Source organism: Gouania willdenowi, chromosome 22, assembly GCF_900634775.1.
Source record: "Gouania willdenowi chromosome 22, fGouWil2.1, whole genome shotgun sequence".
NCBI lineage: Eukaryota > Metazoa > Chordata > Actinopteri > Blenniiformes > Gobiesocidae > Gouania > Gouania willdenowi.
Window position 1 is genome coordinate 20,331,529 of NC_041065.1, and position 23,391 is coordinate 20,354,919.

A 23,391-nucleotide genomic window follows, 5' to 3' on the forward strand; every position below is an offset into this window, starting at 1 on the left:
TTCCTTGGTTCTTGATTCCAGTTCTCGACTGACCTTATGTCACTATTTTCTATAAGAAATAAAATTTAGTTTCCTATCATTTCCTTCCTCTTCATCATTTTTCTGTTCTTACTGAGGGAAACTTTTGTTATTAATACAAAGGTTTTCTGAGTGTTTCCTGTGTAGCAAAGGTGAACAAAACATGTGAATCTTGGTTAAGATAATACAGATGAGAACTAATATACAGAGTTTACAGTAATGTGTGAGGTTGATTAAGAGGTTTCCATTGTGTCTCAGACACACGTTACTTTTTGCACTTAGACACACACACACACACACACACACACACCTCTGTTGACCTCTCAGTCGCCCGCTCAGCAGTGCAGTCACCCTGTGAGCGATGTGTTGCAGCAGTGCTGAGGCAGGACGAGGGTCACATGGAAGCCTCTAATGCTCCATATGTTTGATTAATGCTCTCGCTCCCCTCCAGCCGTCTCTGTCTCCTGCTGTTCACCTCACGTTACCTTGCCTTTCCTCTCCTCTGGCCTCCACTCTTTCATCGCCCCTCCCTCCCTCCGCTTTAATCTGTTCTTCCTCATCCTCAGGACTACGTTCTGGCAGTGGAGATCTACCACTCCATCATCCAGTACGAACCCCAGCAGAGCGTGCAGCTGCTCAGTGGAATCGGACGAATCTTCTTACAGGTCTGAGTTTGAATTGATGGATAGATTAGTGGATGCTACATTAGCCTATTTTAGCATGTTGATTAGCAGGGAGGGAGGGAGGGGCCTCTTTTCTAACCAGGGCTGGGGTCAATTCCATTTTTCAATTACAACTGCATTGTCAATTATCCATGTTCAATCATAACTCAATTACGATTATGTTAACCTGCCTTTTTTTAAATCACAATTATTATTTTACATCAACCGTCTCACTTACTAAAGTTCAATTTCAATTAATCACAATTACGGAGCCTTTTATAAAATAACCCATAAAACTTAACCTTCCTCTGGTGTTAGCTTTCTGTTAGCATCTCTTGTGATAACAGGTCAGTCTTTTTTTCAGCTGTAAATTACACAAAAAACTTTTTTATCTATCATCTAATTTGTTTCTCACGTCTTGGTTACCTTGTTAGGCTTCCCTATTCATGAAAATATTGATATTAATATTATTAGTGTGGGCCTTTTTTTCTGTCAGTATACCCTAGATTTATGTTTTGTTTTTTTAAATGATCCTCAAGAGAACTGCCAGGTAAACTTGCTGAGAAACATATTTGAATAAATGTTAATTACTTGTGTAAGCCAAAGAACTGTAACTTGGTTCCCCAGTTTTGCATTTAATTTTATAATAAATGTTTTTATAAAATGTTCATGATGATTTACAATTACAATTCAATTACAATTACAACAGCAACATATTTTTTTAAAATCTTAATTATGTCATAGTTGTAATTATTATTATGCAATTACAATTATAATTGTCTCAGGATTTGCTCTGGAATCCAGTTTTCCTGAGAAAACTTGTATGACACCCACATTGCACATTGAAAAATGTCTGTTTATCGATTTGTCAAAAAAATTGATTTGATTTATTGATTTGTTTTTTAACATGTAAAAACAAAAACAATACATACAAAATAAACGGAATGGCACAAAACAAGTTAGTTTCCAAAACAAGTCAAAGTAAGAAGATTGCAATAAAACATTTACACATTTATACAAGGAGTAGGAAGAACTCTGACTTATTTAATCCTACCCCTCTTATAACCAGTATAACCAATTTATCTATGAGCTACTTATGTATACATACACACACTGTATATGCACCCATACACACAGATAAACACCTACACATACAGTAATATTATATACTACCCATATGCACATTTTAATTATAATATAAGCTACTTATATACAAATGAACACGATGATAATTATATTAATAAAGGTGGAGTAGGTAGAGGTGAATAAAGGTGGAGGCCTCACCTATATTGATATTACCACCCTGGGTCAAATAGCTGTTCCTCATCTTTGTATTTGCAGTTTCTTGCAAAATATTAAACAAAATTAAAAAAAAAATTGAAGACAGACCATATTTTTTGTTAGTTAAATAGGAAAAAAGCTTAAAGAAAATTGAATATTACATTATTGCTTCTTAGATTAAAAAAAATTAGATGACATTAATAAATGTAGCATGTACTATGCAAATGGCCTCTATGAACATGTCTGAGACCATTTGTGGTCCCTGACCCAGCAGCTGTATGTTCCTATAATTGGGCGGGGCTTAGAGTCAGCAGTTACGATATGGCTCAACATGTTATGGTGGAATTCAAATCTGATATTAAAGCTAAAGGAAGACTAATTTGGGCCAAAATCAGATAGTTATCAGCTTTCTTTACAGAATAAAAAAGAAGAAAAGCGTCCTCCAGCTACCAAGTCGAATTTAGTGTATTTTTATGTGTGTATGTTAATGAGTTGATTCATCAGTTTCATGTTGTGTCTCTTGTGCACAGTGTGGGATCAGTCAGCATTAATATCCCTTTGCTTTACGTTTTTTAGATCGGAGATGTTAAGACAGCAGAGAGGTACTTCCTGGATGTGGAGAAAGAGTGCTCGATGAAAGGAAACCAGTGCAGCCACACTACGTGTGTGTTAATGAACAGGTAGGAGCGCGTGGCCTGTTATCACCTCACTGCTGCTGCTGTTGCTCCGTGCAAGCGGGTTCTTCTCTTCAGGGCTTTTCACAGCTTTCTGCTTCCTCCCTGTGTGTGGAAGTCACACCTCAGTACGTCTGACCTGAGAGGATGTGAAGTGTGAGGCAGAGCCCGGGTAACGTCATGTAAACAGAGGTTTATCTGCCAATGCAGCTGTGTAGTGTGTACGCCATCATATGGTTCAAATCCATCACATTTTGTGATATTTAACAATATGCAAGACCTGCAGTGAGTTGGTCGATAAAAGATTTAATTATTTACATGATTTTAGCATAATATTTATTTGATAGTGCGAAAAACGTCATCGAAGACAGCATAGGAAGTGACGAGACATGGCAATCCACGCAAATGCAGAACGTGTCCCATTTAAATCTGTGTACCCTTCATTCTTTGGTTATTTTGTTTTAAAACCTAATCAAAATAACAAATAAACAGTGTGGTTATTTTGTTTTTCTGACTTAAAACCAAAACAGAAATACAGAAAAACCAAACTTTCTGTTTGAAAATTAAATCTTGTTCTGTTTGTCTGATATTTGGATATTTACGGGGAAACTGAAACGTTTTAAAATCACCACACAGACAGACTTTTGCTCTGCTGCGTATCTCGTATCATGTTGTCCACCTCACAACTATGTGTCGATGACGTTTTGTTAAAGAGTTATTGATGCTGGAAGTCCAAATCTGTGAATATCTGCCAACTTTACCGAACAGTGTTATGGTCTAAAATGTATCCAGATAAACTGGTGACTGGGTGTATTTTTGCTCCCGGACAATAAGTCACATTACTGGTTATCAATACATAAATCAATCAAAACTAAAAAAAAGGGATGTTACGTAAAACATGCACTTGATATATGATTAAAGGAACCAGAGGTGGTGTAATGAATCTACTGGTGCTCCTCGTTTCTTTTGATCAACTTCCGTGTGTGTTGACGGCTGCCTTTAATGGTATTATAACGTGCAAAATAAATACTTTTACTGCCATCAAAAAAGCTGTAATTGTTTTTGCAAAAGTGTCAAATCGTAGAAAATCTAACATCCATTGGTCCTCATACCAGCCTCAGAGCTGATAGTAATTCACCAGTTTATTTGGATACTATTCAGACCATAAACATGTTAAGATCGCCTATACCATAAAACTATTAACTTAAAACGTCAGCAGCTTTATACGAGCTAAAAAATCCACAGACTGAATGAAAACAGGAGCAGGAACAGAAAACTGCTGGATTAATCTTAAACAGTCCTATTGTGTGAGTAGACCTGGTCTAGGACCTGTAGAGGGAAACCATACGCAGCGGACTTCAGCTCTCGCTCTAAATTCCTTGTAAATATCCAAAAATCTCACAAACGGAACAAGATTCCGCTTATTTGGTTTTTCTGTATTTCTGTTTTGGTTTTAAGTCAGTAAAACAAAATAGCCACACCATTTATTTGTTATTTTGATTTGTTTTTAAAATGGAATAACCAAAGAATGAAGGGTACATGGATTCATCTACCTATATATGTCTATGGTTTAGGCCTGTGAGAGCTTATGATTCCCTGGATTTGAAAAACTTCAGTCTGGGATCTTCTGATTTTTTCTCAATGCATTTGGACATCAGTGTCATGCTCAAACACCTGAGGAAAACTACATTAATAATGGAATCATTGATTATTTCCAGCAACTTATCGAGATAAGACCATAAAGCTGTCAACGTCTAAATTCAATCGAAACTCATTTCTGAAAATTGAGCGAAATTGACACATTTTACATGATGTTTTACTCCCTGGATTCTCTCTATTATATCTTAATCATGTAAATAAAACTACAAATATTTTTCAATCAGTAAATTAAGACTAAAAGTACATTTTAAATTTCATCACATCATAGCTTTATTCAGTCTACTGCAGGGTTTTTTTAACCTTAGGGTCGTGACCCCATATGGGGTCACCTGGAATTCAAATGTGGCCCCCTGAAATGTTAAAACATTGGTAATAATTAAAAAAATGTTTTAAAAACACCACAAACAATCCTAAACAACTGTATTCTGTACTTCACTTTCTCAAATATGAATAAAATGCAGATTTAGAAAATGTGAGCTGGTGTCACTTTGTTCACTAATCCTGGCAACAATAACACATTATTAAACGATGATTCTAGAAAGAGAGAAAACGGGTTGGGAACCACTGGTCTACTCTAGCTACTGTTTTATTTCAGTTGGTACAGAAGGTGTGTATGTTCTTGTTGTTGCAGAGCGTTTCTCTCCCTCAGTCAGAACAACTACAACGAGGCGCACCAATCATTCACTGACGTGTTAAAAATTGACCCAAAGAACCCAGTGGTGAGTAGAACCGGATGGATGGATGGATGAATGGGTGGGTGGACGGATGTTTTTGTGAAGTTTGTGAACTCAATTACAATTCAATTGCGATTACAACAGCAACATATTTTTTCCAATTACGATTTGAATTCTAAGTGTAATTTATTACCAGTTATGCAATTACAATTATATTTGACCCCATCCCCTGCTTCCTGTGTACGACGAACAGGCTAACAACAACGCAGCGGTGTGCCTGCTCTACCTGGGGCGGCTGAAGGAGTCCCTGGGCCAGCTGGAGAGCCTGGTTCAGCAGGACCCCGCACTCTACCTCCACGAAAGCGTCCTCTTCAACCTGACCACCATGTACGAGCTGGAGTCGTCTCGCAGCACTCAGAAGAAGCAGGCGCTGCTGGAGGCCGTGGCGTGTCGGGAGGGCGACAGCTTCAACACACAGTGCCTCAAACTGGTCTGAAGACTGGGAGAAGATTTACGCTCCACCATGCAGGAGTCAACCTCAGGAGGGATCGTTGTTGTAATTCAGAATGACGGAAAGATGTTGTTCCTGAAATCATGGAAATTTTAGTTATCCAAGCCCAGATTTTGTTCTTTAATGCACCGCACTGAACCAGTAGGAACAACAACTCTCAATAAGTGAAGGAAAAGATCCTACTGAGTCAGATTAAAGGATAGTTTGGGGAACATGTGCTTGTCTGAGTTCCTCCTGAGAGTTTCAACTGCAATAAAAAGCCGACATGGGTAGCTTTAGCTTTGGCAAAAATACTGGAAACCATGCAAAACTCACATAAATCCCTTTTACAGTCGATACAAATCCATGTCTGGAATGTTGTAGTTCAACACAGGTTGCAAAATAACAATTTCAAAACCAGATACTTTTGGCTGTTGCCAAGCAACAAGCCGAGGCTCAATAAGGTCATGAACTTAGATGAAGGACTGGGGATGGTGATGTCAGTGACCTGCAGAGGAAAGGTTACAGGATCGATAGCATGGAGCTAATCATCTCCACAGCGCTAATCCAGATGTGGCCAGCCATTGTTTGCCGGCGGCTACAGGAGACGTTGCTCTGGGTATCATTGGTCCACATTGTGTAATCACTGCTCACAGTGCGATACATCAGCGTCACAGTGAGAGCTGAACTCTCCTCTCTCTAGATTCACAACCTCACAGCAGATACGTCCATGTTGCACCAACAAACGACTAAAAAATGTCCTTATGTCTGCTGTTTATAGAATGTTTTTAATAAAATAGAAATAAATGCATATTTTTTACGACTGGTTTTAAACCACATTCTTTTCAATTAGTTGCTATTATGGTGAACACCCTTACCTGCCACTAGGGGGCAAACAACCGAAACATGCCCTGTAAATATTTACATTATAATGGTTCTCTACATTTTTTTTTTGGGTAAAATCTAAGCCCCACCTGCACCCATTGCCCCCAAATAATCCTGCTAAATATAATTTTTCCAAAATTATTGAACAAACGGATATAAAGTAACATATAAATCAACTCCATTAAACTGATCACCTGCATGAATAACAAATGTAAAAGTGCAGTAGTCAAAAAAAATACAGGAAATAACAAAACATTGTTTGCAATCTGTGACTAAAAAGGAAATTCAGTGCATGTATGAAATGAACAAATATGTTTTCATAATGCAAATAACATATTTCATGGATAAAATAAAACTCGTAAATCATGGGTCACATCACTAATAATGCAGTCTAATGATCTTTTAATTTCTGCTACATTTTTAGGATTCTCATTATTACTTTCTTTGTGTGTGTAGGTTTTTATTTCGTTTTATTCATTTTGGAGCTGAAGTTTCTAATGTCCCCACCACCTGTCATATCTCCATTTCCCACCAGGGGGCGCTCCACACACTGAGAAACACTGCTTTAATACTAAATCTTACAGTTGTGTTTTGTTTTTAAATATTGTGGCTCCGGTGTTTAACAGAAATGTGAGACATATTTTTAACTGAAGTGCTCAACCATTTCAGACCAGATCCATCTGTATGCAAACAATAGGTTGGATGTTTGACAGGTTGATATTTTAAACAAATAATCTATTTAAATGTCTTTCGTTCTGCACTGAAAGACCATTTGATTTAAAGTTGATTGTGTCTTGTTTCCAGTATTTTTGCTCAGCTTTCCTCACCGTACTTGGATTCTTTTTTTTTTTTAGGCAAGTTTAAGTCATTTTTTTTCAAAACCTGTGATTTTTTAGCGATGAACTCTGATCCACACCACTACAGATAAGTCACCCAGTAAAGGGAGGAGGCAGCTGGCTAATGGGGACACTGGAAAAGGGCATTATCACTTTATTCACAGCGTTCTTTTGCAGCTAATAATGAGTTATCAGTCCACAGGTTAATATTAAAGCTCCCTTTGTTCATCCTCTTCTGGTCTTTTTAACATTGTTCCCTTTCTTTGTGATTCAGTCGCTGTACATACAGATAATTACCTAGCTGTTTACATACTGTGCTGATCTTGTTGATGTATATGCAGAGAAATTGTGTTCTATTCTAAAATAAATCTTTTTACAACGTGTGTCTGGAATGCAATAAAGACACAAAGTGAAAATGAAATTCATTTTAATCTCAAAGCAAAAGTGACACTTTTAAATGAAGTGGTGAGTTGGAAGTAAAGGCACCTGGCAGCTTGAATTCAAATATGCTGCTATCAAATATTTCTCATCATTATGCCTTCTACAAATTGAAAGTGAATGGAATATTAGTCACAGTGTAAGAACAATCATTTACATTAGTGGCAGATTATAGTGTATTCACACCAGCTCATGTAACGCCACTTTTCCATCTATTAGATTCTTGTTTCCACTGATTTTTTATATATAAAGAACCTGATCAATGTGCGGTTCACTCTTAGTGTTACAGTGATCCTCCACTGTTTTTTACAAATGTGGCCTAAAACATTTGAAATGTCGTTATTAGAAGATGTATGCCTAACAAATCGCATTATTTTGCACCATATTCATTTTATTAACGTTTAAAACTGGGACTGTTTTACCCTGTGCGCCGCCATGTTGAAATGACATCATTGGTGATGTGATTAGCCCCTTTTAGTCCATTGAGTTCTATGGGAGGTGAAGCATTCAGGATCATTTAGCAGCTTTTTCAGTCAAAATGGCAACTTGTGCTGCTTTGAGTTGCTCTAAAAATCAGTCAAATTTCAAAGAGTCAATGTAAACCTCTTTTGTTCACCAAAATTTGATGAAAAAAATCTGTGACCGCAGGGGGCGACAGTTCCAACTCTGTTGTTTCATAGACGCCATGAAGAAGAGCAAAAACTCCAGACTTAAACCATTAAACTATACCATCAACCAGTTCTGACCAGACCATTAGTTCTTTGCAGCAGACAGATTCAACTTGGGTCAGCATTAATGAGAAGCAGTCAATCCTGGTTGTCTGTATTTGAAACAGCAGAGATGGAACTGTCGCCCCCTGCAGTCACTGATTTTTTTTGGGTCACTGATTTTGTTTATCAAATTTAGGTAAAACAAAAGAGGTTCACATTGACTTTTTTTTTTTTTTTTAACTTTGACTGATTTTTAGAACAACCCAAAGCAACACAAGTTGTCATTTTGACTGAAAAAGCTGCTAAATGATCCTGAATGCTTCACCTCCCATTGAACTCAATGGACTAAAAGGGGCGATTTATGTCACCAGTGATGTCATTTCAACATGGCGGCGCACAGGCTCGAAAATGGTAAAGTAGTTTTAAAAGTTAATAAGAACGAATATGGTGCAAAATAATGCGTTTTGTTAGGCATAGATCTTCTAATCAGGACATTTTAAAGGTTTTAGGCCACATTTGTAAAAACAATGGAGGATCCCTTTAAATCTTCAGTCGAGTGTTCCACGTTTTCATAGAAAAACTTTGACACCAATAACTTTGTGTGAGTTTACTTGTTCTCAACCAGAGTAATATTAGCAGTAAAAGCTCCAGGCTCAGGATCCCTGTAGAGAAGCTACATATTTCTGTCGGATGTCGAAGTGGTCAGCGGGCCTGTTGCAGGCCTTCCACACCGGCTCTCCCACAAACAGACGCATGGCTTTAGTGAAGTTCTGAGAAGAGCAAAGAGATGGACATGTGACCAAGTCTGAACAAGCTCCAAATTAATAGACACGTGCAATACAAATCACAGGTGTAATCCCTTCCTGTTGATGGTTTTTTGGCACTAACCGTCTCATCCATTGTGAAGCGGTGGTAGATCCCGGCCGGCAGAGTGATCAAGTCTCCTTTGGACACGGAGATCCTGATCCAGCGGTCCTCCTTGTCCCGGATGTCAAAGTAAGCATGGCCATCCAGGATGTACCGGATCTCATCGTCCAGGTGTAAATGTTCCTCAAAGAACATCTTCAGCTAAGGAGACAAAAACCCAACTAAGGACTGATTCTCACTGTTCCAGAGAAATACACATACTACAATTTTTCAAAATAACGTCCAACATCTGTTTTCCCTCGGTCACTGTTATCATTTCACCACAAATGAGGGTAAAACTCGACGAGGATGGGATTCGAACCCACGCGTGCAGAGCACAATGGATTAGCAGTCCATCGCCTTAACCACTCGGCCACCTCGTCACTGTTACTGTTTATAACTTTAGTGGAAAGCTGTGTCCAGGTGTAAATGTTCCACAAAGAACATCTTCAGCTAAGGAGACAACAACAGGGTTGGGGTCAATTAATTATCCGTGTTCAAAAACAACTTAATTACAATTACGGTGACCAATTACAATTATTATTTTCCCCCTGTAATCAATTACATTCTCAGTTACTACTGAACTGAAACAGGGTTATCCCATTTTGTGTTTAAAATCAATTGTAATTGACCGTTTTTATAAAATGTTCATGACAATTACAAAGTCAATCATCTGAACACAATTACCATTCAATTTACCATTACAACAGCAACATGTTTTTTTCACTTAAAATTTAAATCATAATTATGTCATAATTGTAATTATTTACCAATTACGTGATTAGATTTATAATCAACCTCAACCCTGGACAACAATCAAACATAGTCCCGGTTCTCATTGCTCCACAGAACGACACATATTACAACATACAGTGCAGAAATATTCCAAAATAAAGGTCACCGTCGTTATCATTTCACCACAAATGAGGGTAAAACTCGACGAGGACGGGATTCGAACCCACGCGTGCAGTGCACAATGGATTAGCAGTGGTAGGAAAACAGCAGCACCATCCCAAGCTTAGTATGAACATCTTCAGCTAAGGAGACAAAAACCCAACTAAGGACTGATTCTCACTGTTCCAGAGAAACTACAATTTTTCAAAATAATGTCCAACATCTGTTTTCCCTCGGTCGCTGTTATCATTTCACCACAAATGAGGGTAGAACTCGACGAGGATGGGATTCGAACCCACGCGTGCAGAGCACAATGGATTAGCAGTCCATCGCCTTAACCACTCGGCCACCTCGTCACTGTCACTGAGTGTAACTTTAGTGGAAAAGCTGTGTCCAGGTGTAAATGTTCCACAAAGAACACCTGACGCTAAAGAGACAACAATCCAACCAACCGTTTTTTATTCATCGTTTACATTCTTTCACTAACTGCATATTTCAGGGTGTGATTGGAAAGAACGGTTACCTTGTCCTCATAGTTGGGGAGCGTGTCCTTGTGTATGGTGATGATGTCCATGTAGGAGTAACCCTGGTCTTTGCGGAGACGCTCCAGCTCCGGATCGGTTTCGTAGATGTCTGCGTTCAACTGGAGAATCAGAAAATTATAAGCAAAATAAAAGGAATCATGAACCGATGTAGGAGATTTACATTCTGTAATTATCTATCTGAGCCAAGTTTAGAATGCAAGGTGTCTGTTACGTTTTAACTTTTTATAAGGCCATTTATGTTGGATTTTGCAATTTATAAAATGTCTATTATTATTATCATCATCATCATCATTATTATCCTGGGTACGTTTTCCGATAAGTGTAATGTGCTCGTGATTTCACCGTGTAAGGATCACTCAATAATTCTTCCTACTGTTGCTGTGGGTTCAAATCCCACTTTTGTCATTTATATGTTTTTCATTTTAACATATTTAACACAGCAAAAAAACACTAAAAATAAATAATGAACTAAAATAAAACTGACGGAACTTTAAGTCACGTGGTGCACCTATCACGTGGCCAAAACTGGCCAATGAGAGGCGCTGGGTACGGATAGCCTGGCAACAACAACAACAAAAAGGTTACCTGTTCTCCTTCTAAAAAGGCGGTTTATTACATGTCAGACAATCAGATTATTATTTAAGATATTTTCGAAATGCAATTTCACTAGCTGTAATGTCTTTTTGTAAACTATTTTTAATCCGATCATGGGGAAAGTTGCACTGCAACTAAATCCACATGATCTGACCTAAAAGTAACACAACACATACAGTTTCTGCACTTTGATTTTGTATTGCAACAGTTTTAATCAGATCCAGACTGGCAATGTTTACATGCATGGCCTAAAATGACAAGCACAGATTTCCGTGTGAACCTGAAGACGCCAAATGGTGGCGTACCTTCCAGTGACAAACACCGAGTTTCCTCAGCTCCTCCAGGGACACCGGCTGGTTGGGCTGCAGCCTGTGAGGCTTCCTCTGGTCCTCATCAGAACTGTCGATGTACCAGGCCTCTAACGACATGCTGAGAGAAGAGATTTGGAGCAACTTCGTACGGAAGACACGTGACTATAGCGGGACTTCCTGTTGCTTCGTGGTGCGTTCAAATCAGCGGAGAATCGATAAACGCTGCCTGGAAAGGCACAACCAGTGCCAATGAGTCAACAAAATGGCTTTTCACATTAGGTTAAAGGTAATATAAATATGTGTCTCAACCTGAAATCAAACAGAACTCTCTAATACATTGAATATATACACCATAATTGAAAATTGCATTCTAAAAACACAAACAAGGCATTTTTACTGACAAATGAAAAAAAAAAAACTAAATTAAAAAAAGTATATGAAATGTGCTTTCCACTTATAAAACATTTATGAAGAAAAATATATGCTTTAGATAACTTATGTCTATTTGTAAGTGTGAGTACTCAATAATCCTGCATGAACGAAAAAAATGCCATTCGGAAATTATGGCTACAGTACTTACCCACATATAGAGGGTTTTCACGTGCGCCACGTTCAAGGCGGTAACCCGGATGCGCGGCCATATTGGAGGTGCTCACAGGTAAACACTGTGATGGACAGATGACCGAAAACCCAGAAAAGCTCCTCAAAATGCGTTATAGTACAGCCAATAAAACACCATTTGACGTTCGGGATCTGCTTTGTTTACCTGCTGAGTACCTCCAATATGGTGACTTCCAGCCATGAAGTCACCATATAGATTCTCTATTGAGAATCTTTATCACTATGGCCATAGCTGTAGCTACGTTGTCATCACCACCTGTCTTCAGGTGTTACTTCAGTGGGAAACACCGCCCATTAGTGGACGTTTTGAAGTATGAAATATGAATTCACCACAATCGAGTGATAGCTAAAAGCCGACGAGGATGGGATTCGAACCCACGCGTGCAGAGCACAATGGATTAGCAGTCCATCGCCTTAACCACTCGGCCACCTCGTCACTGTATGAGTGTTTTATTTCAGTGGAAAACAATATAATATGGAGGAATCTACAGAAAACTCCTAATTTGGTATCTGGTATACAGAATATTTTTCAGAGAAAAATGATCAATTACATTAGATTGTACTATAAAATGTTATGAAATCAAATGATGTTGAGTTTGTCAAGTGAACAAAAGATTAATGTGAATAAAAATGGCTAGTAATACAAATGTATACGGGCCCTATTTTATGAAAGAAAATGAAATGTGTCATCCTGCCAAAATAAATTGTAATGAACTCTTATGAGGAAAATGGAATGAATTAACATTTCACTTTATCAGCTGTTCTTATGTAAAACTTCGGTTTTATTGTTATTTTTTATCGTGGAACTGAAAGACGTGGTGGCAGTTTGGATGTGACATCAGTGGTGCGTTCATGGACACTGATTTTACACCCGTACATACTCAATTCAATCCAAACCACTTTAGAATAACAATAATATTTTATTATTAAATATGTTTAGCTTACGTAATGTAAAAGTAGCGAGTTGTATAAAAGCCATGACTTGTCCTGTCATGAGGTTTAAGTGTTTATAACCAGCTGGGTAAGTGTAAGTAACTGTATTAGATTGTTTTTGTTTTTCATTTTGAATTCGTAGTTTGCGTTAAAACAAAGTCAATTGAACACATCATAAGGAAAGGGAAGTAAAAAATTTCGACGAGGATGGGATTCGAACCCACGCGTGCAGAGCACAATGGATTAGCAGTCCATCGCCTTAACCACTCGGCCACCTCGTCGGGTCTGATCGTCGTTCGTTCCAGACCACTATGTGAACCATACTGATCATCATAAGGAAAACAATACAATTTAATCTTTTAATTAGAATAACTCCCTAAAACAAGTTAAAACCTTGAGGAGTCCATTGAAGAATACAAACAATGTTATTATGAATGTCAATAACCACTTTGTTGGTGATAATTTATCATGAAATTATGGTGTTCAGATATGAACGAGGTATGTTCTTCTCTGAGTATGTTACCATGGCAACATTGTCCGTGAACTAAACCTGGTCGCTGGCAGGTTTTATCAAAGAAACCCTGGGTTTCTACCTGGCTCCGCCCACCTGAACACTTTTATGAACCTTAACACTTTTCTCTGAAACACATTAGCAACATCACACACCACAGACGTGTTCACATCATTAATGTTGTGTTGCTTTACGTTCTTTCTTTTTTTTTTTTTTTTTGTGCAAACGGTAGTTTTCTTTCTAACATTGTGGATACAGATCATTAAGTGAAAGACACTGAGAGGTTGATCTGCATTAAAACATTTACTGACGTCTGTAGTAAAGTTCACTCAATACAAACCTGTGGATAATATTAAGGAGGAGATGATAATTTAAATAAATCCACTTTTAAGGCTCAATTGTTGTTTTATATTGTTATACAGTTAAATCTGTAGATCATATGTCTTCGAAGTTATGATGGCGCAGTGAAATGTGACCCTACGCTTATAAGTGACGATTTGCGGGTTCGCGTCCCGCTTCAGTTTTTTTTTAAGACATTTTTTAGGACGTTGAGATGACTCTGGTGACAATATTACATAAAAAAATAAATATAAATGATGCGATATCAAGCGGCATTTACTGTCTTTATATCCAGTGTAACAGGAGGGCTCTCTATGCAGCCACGTCTCCTCAGACACATTTTATTTATATTATTCACCGCTCGTCACGTCACTGAAGCAATAAAGTGATGAAGTGACCAAAAAGTGTGACTAATTATGGGTGATTTAAGCCACTATTGTCACTGAAGACTGAACACACCTTTAGAACAGGCTCATATTCATCAAACAACGGCTTATTTTACCCATTACGGTGAATAAATCACTATTTTCTGTCTGGTTGCCATGGCAGCTCGATTAAATCTCTGATCCATTGATGATGGCTTTTTGTCGCGCGCGTGCACGGAAGTAACCCAAGGTGTACATACTCAGGCTTGATTAACCCACTTCATACCAGCTTTAGTTGAATCCGATACCCAGAGGTTCCCATCGCGGGGTATGTTGACCCAGAGTTTATGGATAGACTCAGAGTTTGCTGCTAACTCCACCTTCAGTCTGTGTCATCCTGCCAAAATAAATTGTAATGAACTCTTATGAGGAAAATGGAATGAATTAACATTTCACTTTATCAGCTGTTCTTATGTAAAACTTGGGTTTTATTGTTATTTTTTATCGTGGAACTGAAAGACGTGGTGGCAGTTTGGATGTGACATCAGTGGTGCGTTCATGGACACTGATTTTACACCCGTACATACTCTATTCATTCCAAACCACTTTATAATAACAATAATATTTTATTATTGAATATGTTTAGCTTCCGTAATGTAAAAGTAGCGAGTTGTATAAAAGCCATGACTTGTCCTGTCATGAGGTTTAAGTGTTTATAACCAGCTGGGTAAGTGTAAGTAACTGTATTAGATTGTTTTTGTTTTTCATTTTGAATTCGTAGTTTGCGTTAAAACAAAGTCAATTGAACACATCATAGGGAAAGGGAAGTAAAAAATTTCGACGAGGATGGGATTCGAACCCACGCGTGCAGAGCACAATGGATTAGCAGTCCATCGCCTTAACCACTCGGCCACCTCGTCGGTTCTCATCGTCATTCCTTCCAGAGCACTATCTGAACCATACCGATCAACATAAGGAGAGAAATAAAATTTAATCTTTTAACTCCAATAACTCCCTAAAACAGGGATCTGCAACCTTTACTCTCAAAGGAGCCATTTTGCCTCATCTCACCTGGATTAAAGTCCTCCTGGAGCCAGAAAAAAAACCTTCTCAATGAAGACAATACAGTGAATGAAATTCTATACAGTTAAAATGACATAGAATAATGTTTGATTTCATGATTTGATTTATATTGATCATGTAAATGGCAACTTAAAAACAGATTAAAATAAAATGAAATAAATTAACATCAAGAAATAACAACTAAACAGTATCTCGCATCTTCAAATTCTTACCCATCTCAGTTTACATGAACACAATGTTATATAAAGAAGATTATTTTTAGTGAATGTATTTAAAGGGCCACAAAAAGTAACTTGAAGTTTGATAACACATGATCATGTGATCAACACATGCTAATTTCTCATTTCTTGCCACACATAAAACATGCATATTTAACCTGCACAGTGGTGGTTAAATGAATCTGTCCCCACACAATTAAAATCTGTATTTTCTTCCAGAATAGTGTTTTTGTTGGTTTAGTTATTTACCAGGGATTTAAAACTTAAGGTTAGCCACAGGTGCAGGAAAGTTGATGGTCTGTAGATGTTGCAGGAAGTGAAGTAGGAAGGTGCTGAGTCATTGCACAATGTGATTTATTTTTAGGTTAACAAATTGTTATATCTTGATTTTTTTTTTTTGTCATTAATCAATAATAGCCTCTGTAGGACAATAGCAACTCTTTATTTCAATCGGTTTTTTTTTTAAAAAGCTATAGGGAGCCATTGCAAAAGAGTCAAAGGGCCACTTGAGGCTCCAGAGCTGCAGGTTGCAGACCCCTGCCCTAAAACAAGTTAAAACCTTTCGATGAGGATGGGATTTGAACCCACGCGCAGAACACAATGGATGAGGAGTCCATTGAAGAACACAAACAATGTTATTATGAATGTCAATAACCACTTTGTTGATGATAATTAATCATGAAATTATGGTGTTCAGGTGGGCGGAGCCAGGTAGAAAGCCAGGGTTTCTTTGATTAAAAATGCCAGCGACCAGGTTTAGTTCACGGACAATGTTGCCATGGTAACATACTCAGAGAAGAACATTCCTCGCGTTTAGGAATGAGATACTCAGAGTTTCCCTCATTTGAGCCTGAACATACTCAGAGTTTGAACATAACCTGCCTGTATGGAATACCCCTCTGATGGTCACAAAATTGGTAAACGTTGCTAAGTCTTGTTGATAATTTCACGTCCAATAAATTTAGAAGAAGAAAAACTTTATTAGCTTAAACCAACATGCTGCTAACTCCACCTTCAGTCTGTGTCATCCTGCCAAAATAAATTGTAATGAACTCTTATGAGGAAAATGGAATGAATTAACATTTCACTTTATCAGCTGTTCTTATGTAAAACTTGGGTTTTATTGTTATTTTTTATCGTGGAACTGAAAGACGTGGCGGCAGTTTGGATATGACATCAGTGGTGCGTTCATGGACACTGATTTTACACCCGCACATACTCAATTCAATCCAAACCACTTTAGAATAACAATAATATTATATTATTAAATATGTTTATCTTCCGTAATGTAAAAGTAGCGAGTTGTATAAAAGCCATGACTTGGTTTAAGTGTTTATAACCAGCTGGGTAAGTGTAAGTAACTGAATTAGATTGTTTTTGTTTTTCATTTTGAATTCGTAGTTTGCGTTAAAACAAACTCAAATGAACACATCATAGGGAAAGGGAATTAAAAGCTTACGACGAGGATGGGATTCGAACCCACGCGTGCAGAGCACAATGGATTAGCAGTCCATCGCCTTAACCACTCGGCCACCTCGTCTACAAAACACATGTAGTGTCATAGCGCCCTCCAGTGTGTTTGTAAATGGATCTACAGACATTTTATGGAAAAGTTTACGGTAAGTAAACGGTTTATTTGACGATATTTAAATAATAATAATAATAATAATTAAAGAGAAGAAGAACATAAACAGTGTGGTTCTTATGAATGTTAATAACCGCTTTGTTTGATGATAATTTATCGTGAAATTAGGATTTAGGTAATATTCATGGCATTCGCTAATTTAGCTAAAGTGGGATGTGACATTTAAAGGTGACAAAATAGGGGGCGAAGTCGTCACAAAATAAGCCCGGAAGCATTAATGTCAATGCTTTTACACTATCCATTCAACAACAACCATAGGAGTAAAGACACAACATTATCGTTAGCATTGGGAAAACTTATCAGACGATCACGAGATTGGTAAACAATGTTGCCAGGTGTTTTTAATAATTTCTCGTCCACGTGCTAATTAAGAAATTTAGAAGAAGAAAAAAAAACTTCATTAGTTGAAACCAACATACTGCCACAATAAATTGTAATTAAGTCTTATAAGGAAAACGAAATTAATCAACATTTCACTTTATCAGCTGTTCATAGTAAAACTCCGGGTTTATTGTACTTTTTTTTTTTTTTTTTTTTTATCGTGGGAATGAAAGACGTGGTGGCAGTTTGGATATGACATCAGTGGAGGGTTCACGGACACTGATTTTACACCCGTACATACTCAATTCAATCCAAACCAGTTTAGAATAACAATAATATTTTAATATTAAATATGTTTAGCTTCCGTAATGTAAAAGTAGCGAGTTGTCCTGTCACAAGGTTGTTGGTTAAGTGCAAGTAACTGCATTAGATTTTGTTTTTTTCATTTACAATTCGTAGTTTGGCGTTAAACCGACCTCAATTGAACACATCATAGGGAAAGGGAAATAAAACTTCTTCGACGAGGATGGGATTCGAACCCACGCGTGCAGAGCACAATGGATTAGCAGTCCATCGCCTTAACCACTCGGCCACCTCGTCTGACGTCCCGCTTCAATCGGTGTCATTTACCATGGTCTGTACGACATCGGTTTCTGTTGTGTTCATGTTAGGTGACTCAGCTCGTTTACATAAACTGACGTTTCTGTATTTGAATATAGGCATCAAATATATCGAGCCCTTTGAAAAATAAAATAAAATAAAAACCCTACAATTTAACGCTCCGAATACTGTCATTTTGATGTATTCATTTATTTTAGTCAATTGGTCAGGCCCTACATAACATTATATCTTACTTATTATGGTATTACCAGAGACTTGTGGTGAACTCTGACCCTTGTCCTTATAAAATGATAAAACTGTAAAAAATAAGTAAATACATAAATTACAAAGAGACAAATGGACTTTTCTTCTTTATTGCAGTTGTACTACAGTTGAACATATATATGTCCTGAATTTAGAATATAGAGTAATTAAATTTTTTTAAATACATTAATGCAATTTGTTAAAACATTATGTATGCCTATGAATGAAGAATGGCAGGTAGTTTTTCTTACTAAAGGAAAGTCAACTTCACCTTCAAAACAAATGAAATCATCCTCAAAGACAAATTACATCTAACATTTTACTCTTTGATCTATTAAGCTTATTTTAGTCCAATAAATGCAATATATATATCTTGCGTAAAATACTTAACGGACGACCACAAAGTTAGTGACCTGCAATGCATTACTCTGGCCTGTAGGTGGTGCCAAACACAAATAAGTCAACATAAAGAGGCATGTATAGGTAACTACTGCAATACTCTAGCTAGTTATTAATTAAGTAAAGGATATTTATAAAGTTGCTCTCAGAGTTTATTAGGCTCACTACAGGTGAAAGGTGTGAATCCATTAATGCTAATGACAATATATTAAGTGTGTAAATATCAGCATGTATGTGTAAAAATAAAACCACAATGAGAAAGTATGAATATATGTGTGTAAACAAATAACAAAGCATAACACAGACAGAGGGGATCAAACATTTATTTACCCTTATTAAAAGTTACAATAAACCATTAACATCTTTAAACGATAGCAAAATAAAGAGAACCAAAAAAAAATATTGGCCAGAACATATTTACAGAGACAAGTTTGCAGACTAAAAAGCTCACATTTTTTGTACAATCCCAACTCGGTCATAAACTCTGAAATGTGAACACTGCAATGCTCAAGAAGCTCGAATGTGGTCTTAGCCAGAGAAAGAATCCAAAAGCACAAACAAAGACATATCTCCATTTTCACATCCCCTCCTTGATTTTTCTCTTTTCTATACATGACAAAATACTTGAAATTTGGGGTTAAAACATAGGAATGTAAAATTCTAAAAAAAAAAATTAATAAGGTAATTTGAAAGGTTTATGTGTCCATATAACAGTCTTTTCAAGTGAAGGAGATGGTGTCCCGCTCCACAGAGCTGACAAATTCTTAGATCCCAAGAAGATGAGAAGGTAAAATATGGTGTTATAGGGCTGCCACGCTGTTCAAAAAGGATGCTTCTCCATGATTTGGGAAAATAAAGTCAGTATTCCTGATTCGCTCCACATCCAATCCATCACCTTCACTGCACACCAGTCCCTGTGTGTGTACCATGAGGGGGCGGGGGAGGGGCGACGCTGTCATCATGAGAGGGCCCGGTGAGTTTCCGTCTGTCAAAGAACTAATAAAAAGGCAGTGAACTGGTGGTTGAATCAGCAAACGTGATATATCCTTTGTCTTCTTTTGTAGTTTTGTTTATAACTTTAAGATCGTGGCACGAGTCTCTCATATATATATTTATATACTTTAATCTTGGAAAATCAGTCCAGGTGCCGTGGCCGGGGGCAGTCACTCTGCCTTAGCCTCGCCTTCAGAGACTGCGGGTGTCGTGTCCTCGGTGGCAGCCGGGGCTTCCTCGGCTGGGGCGGCCTCCGTCGGTGGGGCCTCCTCTGCCGGAGCTGCTGCCGCCTTGGCCTCACCCTCAGCCGCTGGAGCATCGGCGGCCGCCTCGCCCTCCTTGGCCTCGGTGGCCGGCGACTCTTCTTTGGATTCCTTGGCAGCGTGGCCGTTCTCCTCGGGTTTGTCCTCAGCCGTGGGGGAGGCGGCCTCCTCCTTGGCCTCCTCGCTGCTTTTCTTGCTCTTCTTCAGAGAAATGCCCTTGAACTTGAAAGAGTTCTTCAGGGAGAACTTCTTCTTCTTCTTTCCATCCTTGGCGGTCTCCCCCTCTGCTTTGGCAGCCTCGCCCTCAACTGCAGGTGCTGGCTCGATGGCGTCCCCGGCATTGGCCTCGCCCTCCTTGGCAGGCTCGGCTGTACCGTTCCCATCAGTAGCTGCCACTTCCCCATCGGGCTTGGCAGAGACGTCGCCATTGGTCTTGACGTGACCATTTTCCTGCAGAGAAGAGGAAAGTTTGAAAACTCAATCAAGCTCATATCAAATAAACATTAAAGTACATTAAAAACAAAAGAAAATCTAATGCAACCAAGTTAATCCCTAATCAATTTAGGGACAACTGTCCTGATGGCAGTTTAGACGAGTGGGGGGATTCAACAGCTGGCTGTAGTACACATAGAGAACACATGGGGGCAGTAGTGCTGTATTAAAAGCTGCCACACGGCCACAGCGCCGGGAAACAAAGGAATCCCCAAGAAACCTGCTTTCAGTTCTCATCACAGAGCTGTGGCTCACATTTAGCACTGCTGACTACAGACTGGACACAGTAAGCTGCATGGCACACATCACCGAAGAGCCACAATCCACCAAAAACCCTCCAAGCTGTCCGAGGACGGTTTAAAAGTAAAAGAGCGTCTTGGATTGGAAAAATCAATCAACGTGCCTTCTCCAAAATCTATAATAAGCTTTTTATCTTGGTCAAGGATAATAAAAATAGCTTAGATGTTAAAAGTAAGATGAGAAACGTGTGGATAGATCTGGCGCGGGCTCGCGCTTTGTCTGAGGCGCATCAAATCGAGCGCATTTGCATCCTTTGCGCCGCTCGACGCGCATCTTTTGTTCGACGTGAAAGCCCTAATCTGACCCTCTGAGGCGAACACAGAGAGAAAAACCAGCCAAACACACATTTCCCAGCAAACGTATTACATATGAAGTAGAAATATAAGAATAAACTGTCCTTAGAGGGTATAATTTACAGAAAAAGGCTGGGCTGGTTTAATTCAGTGAGGTTTCTTTTTTCCTCTCTTTTTTCTGTAATTTAATCAAAACTTGAAAAAGAATGAGGAGTAAATGTGAGGGAGTAACAGTTTATGGAGCCCTGGGTCCATGATGCCGTGCAGTGGGCGGGGTGTGGCCCCCCGCTGACAGTCAGACCCACGTTGTGTGCTGCACTCACCTGTCCGTTGGCTTTAGCAGCAACAGGGTCGGCGGCAGCTTTCCCCTCCACAGCTACTCCCCCCTTGGACAACTGGGCTCCCATTTTCTCTTTCCCTTCAGGTGATCTGAACAAAAATAAATTAATAAAGTTGAAAAATAAAAACCACCAGGAGTGTTCTTTTTCTTTTTGAGGATTAAAAATCCAGTTTTGGGATGAATGAGATATTGATCCAACCTGATCTCCTGCTCCCTTTGGCTTTGGGTTTGAGAAGACTCCCCTTTTGTCTGAGAGTGTAGACCCCACGGCGGCTGAGCTCAAATTAAAGGACGTCAGGGAGAAGACTGTGAGTATTTCAGCCGCGCCTCAAAATCGACCAGAGTCTCCTCCTGTGGGCGTGGCCACCGGGCTTTATCCAATCCACAGAGGAGGGGGGAAGGGCTTCCAGTGTGCCATTCAACCAGGACATTTGTAAGAGCTTCTAACCAATGTCCAGGCACTGTTTTATTTTCACTTTGTCCTTTTATTCAAATATAACCAGTCGGATGGACTTTATTTGCATGTGCTCTTGTACAGTTTATTAGTTACCATCAGCTAATGGAGGCAACATTAGGTTTAGAGCAGACGTATAGGCAACTGTCGCCTGGGCCCCTAGTTTTGGGTGGCCCTCAAAGTTAGGATTATTCAAAAACACCCCAAAGTATACAATATTATTTAAAAAAATAAATAAATAACAGAAAAATATACATTACGACAACGTAAATACATAAAAATTAACTCCGGACACATATGGCAACAAAAATACACAAAATAAGATTAAAACAAAACATTAGAAAAACACACAAAATTTATTGAAGTATGAACACAATGACTAACTACTTACTCAAAATTATGTGAAAAAAAAACCTTTGTTCTTTCCACTATTAAAGCTCAAATTGGTAATTATACAAAGTGTTGACATGAATATTGATAACGTGACCCTCAGAAAAGACAGTCACATTTTTGTGACCCATATTGTAATAGAAGTTGCCGATCTCGGCTTTAGAGTTTTAACCATTGGTAGCATGACAGATGTTTTTTGTAATCAAACCAGAACCCTCATGATAGTTTAACATTCCTACTACAGAGCCACAGACCAATGAAGAAAAAGAACCAATGATCATTTCTTTACTTCAGGGTTCTTTAGTCCTGCCTCTTGAGAGACACAGTTCTGCTTTTTCAGATGTTTTCCTGTTTTAACATATCTAAGTGTGATAAGAAAAACTGCAGACCTGGAGACTTCAAAACATGCAGGACAGTGGCTCTCCAGGACCATAAATTATGAACTCTACCTAATTCGCAGAGCTTGAAGTTTTACTGGCCTTGACATAAGGTTTGCAACCCAACAACAGTAAAGTGTTATGTCTTTAGGGAAGTCCCGATACAAGTTTTTCACTTCCAATACAATACCGATAATGCAGCCTTGCTTATTCGCCAATGCCAATATCGATACAATACGATAACAGCACAAATCTTACATACTTATATTACTTATTTTGTAGTGTGGAATGTTAGAAAAGGCTTGATTATTAAAAAAAAAAAAAAAAACCCCATTTATTATAAACCAATGGATTACATTTAATTAACCTTTTAGAATAAGAATATTCTATGATTGATTAAGAAAATGATAATAATAAAATGGAAGATATTAAAGAAATAAATCAAAAAACCAATATATATATTATTGGAGATTTCAGATGCAGTCTGATAAAATCCGATATTTGTTTTCTGGCTGATATCAGACCGATATCCAATATCAATATCGGATCGGGACACCCCTAGTTGTCTTCCTAGTCTGATATTACTGTTTTCAAAGCTTTTTTGGGGCCTAAA

The 23,391-nt window shown here is 38.3% G+C and overlaps 3 protein-coding genes, 2 long non-coding RNA genes and 7 other non-coding genes across 13 annotated transcripts in view; 3 read left to right on the forward strand and 9 right to left on the reverse strand.

Moving 5' to 3' along the window:
• Positions 1 to 7,562, forward strand: part of trappc12 (trafficking protein particle complex subunit 12) — a 36,948-nt gene extending 29,386 nt beyond the window's left edge. The window contains exons 9-12 of the mRNA XM_028437509.1: positions 585 to 683; positions 2,538 to 2,641; positions 4,926 to 5,013; positions 5,222 to 7,562. Coding sequence (XP_028293310.1) covers positions 585 to 683; positions 2,538 to 2,641; positions 4,926 to 5,013; positions 5,222 to 5,464 — 534 coding nt within the window. The 3' untranslated portion in view covers positions 5,465 to 7,562. The remainder of the gene's footprint in view (positions 1 to 584; positions 684 to 2,537; positions 2,642 to 4,925; positions 5,014 to 5,221) is intronic.
• LOC114456042 (uncharacterized) overlaps positions 1 to 23,391 on the forward strand; it is a 332,361-nt gene that overhangs the window by 254,546 nt on the left and 54,424 nt on the right. The gene's annotated exons all lie outside the window — the stretch shown is intronic.
• Positions 8,920 to 11,777, reverse strand: adi1 (acireductone dioxygenase 1). Its single transcript, XM_028437515.1, has 4 exons — positions 11,572 to 11,777; positions 10,651 to 10,770; positions 9,216 to 9,395; positions 8,920 to 9,097 (listed from the first exon to the last, which is right to left on the reverse strand). The coding sequence occupies exons 1-4, from the start codon at positions 11,692 to 11,694 to the stop codon at positions 8,981 to 8,983; spliced, it is 540 nt and encodes a 179-aa protein (XP_028293316.1). The 5' UTR covers positions 11,695 to 11,777; the 3' UTR covers positions 8,920 to 8,980.
• trnas-gcu (transfer RNA serine (anticodon GCU)) lies at positions 9,535 to 9,616 on the reverse strand. The gene has a single exon. It is a non-coding gene; the product is annotated as a tRNA-Ser (tRNA).
• On the reverse strand, positions 10,402 to 10,483 carry trnas-gcu (transfer RNA serine (anticodon GCU)). The gene has a single exon. It is a non-coding gene; the product is annotated as a tRNA-Ser (tRNA).
• On the reverse strand, positions 12,553 to 12,634 carry trnas-gcu (transfer RNA serine (anticodon GCU)). The gene has a single exon. It is a non-coding gene; the product is annotated as a tRNA-Ser (tRNA).
• On the reverse strand, positions 13,331 to 13,412 carry trnas-gcu (transfer RNA serine (anticodon GCU)). Its single transcript has one exon. It is a non-coding gene; the product is annotated as a tRNA-Ser (tRNA).
• Positions 15,185 to 15,266, reverse strand: trnas-gcu (transfer RNA serine (anticodon GCU)). Its single transcript has one exon. It is a non-coding gene; the product is annotated as a tRNA-Ser (tRNA).
• Positions 17,106 to 17,187, reverse strand: trnas-gcu (transfer RNA serine (anticodon GCU)). Its single transcript has one exon. It is a non-coding gene; the product is annotated as a tRNA-Ser (tRNA).
• Positions 18,113 to 23,391, forward strand: part of LOC114456041 (uncharacterized) — a 57,277-nt gene continuing 51,998 nt past the window's right edge. Inside the window, exon 1 of the long non-coding RNA XR_003672778.1 lies at positions 18,113 to 18,262. This is a non-coding gene — a long non-coding RNA (uncharacterized LOC114456041). The remainder of the gene's footprint in view (positions 18,263 to 23,391) is intronic.
• Positions 18,132 to 18,213, reverse strand: trnas-gcu (transfer RNA serine (anticodon GCU)). Its single transcript has one exon. It is a non-coding gene; the product is annotated as a tRNA-Ser (tRNA).
• Positions 19,184 to 21,894, reverse strand: marcksl1a (MARCKS-like 1a). 2 transcript variants are annotated; one of them, XM_028437513.1, is made up of 3 exons: positions 21,757 to 21,894; positions 21,541 to 21,646; positions 19,184 to 20,582 (listed from the first exon to the last, which is right to left on the reverse strand). In XM_028437513.1, exons 2-3 carry the CDS (start codon positions 21,622 to 21,624, stop codon positions 20,040 to 20,042), a joined length of 627 nt encoding a protein of 208 aa, XP_028293314.1. In that variant the 5' UTR covers positions 21,625 to 21,646; positions 21,757 to 21,894; the 3' UTR covers positions 19,184 to 20,039. The 2 variants fall into 2 exon arrangements, with proteins under 2 accessions (XP_028293314.1, XP_028293315.1); XM_028437514.1 differs by having other exon boundaries at positions 21,541 to 21,855.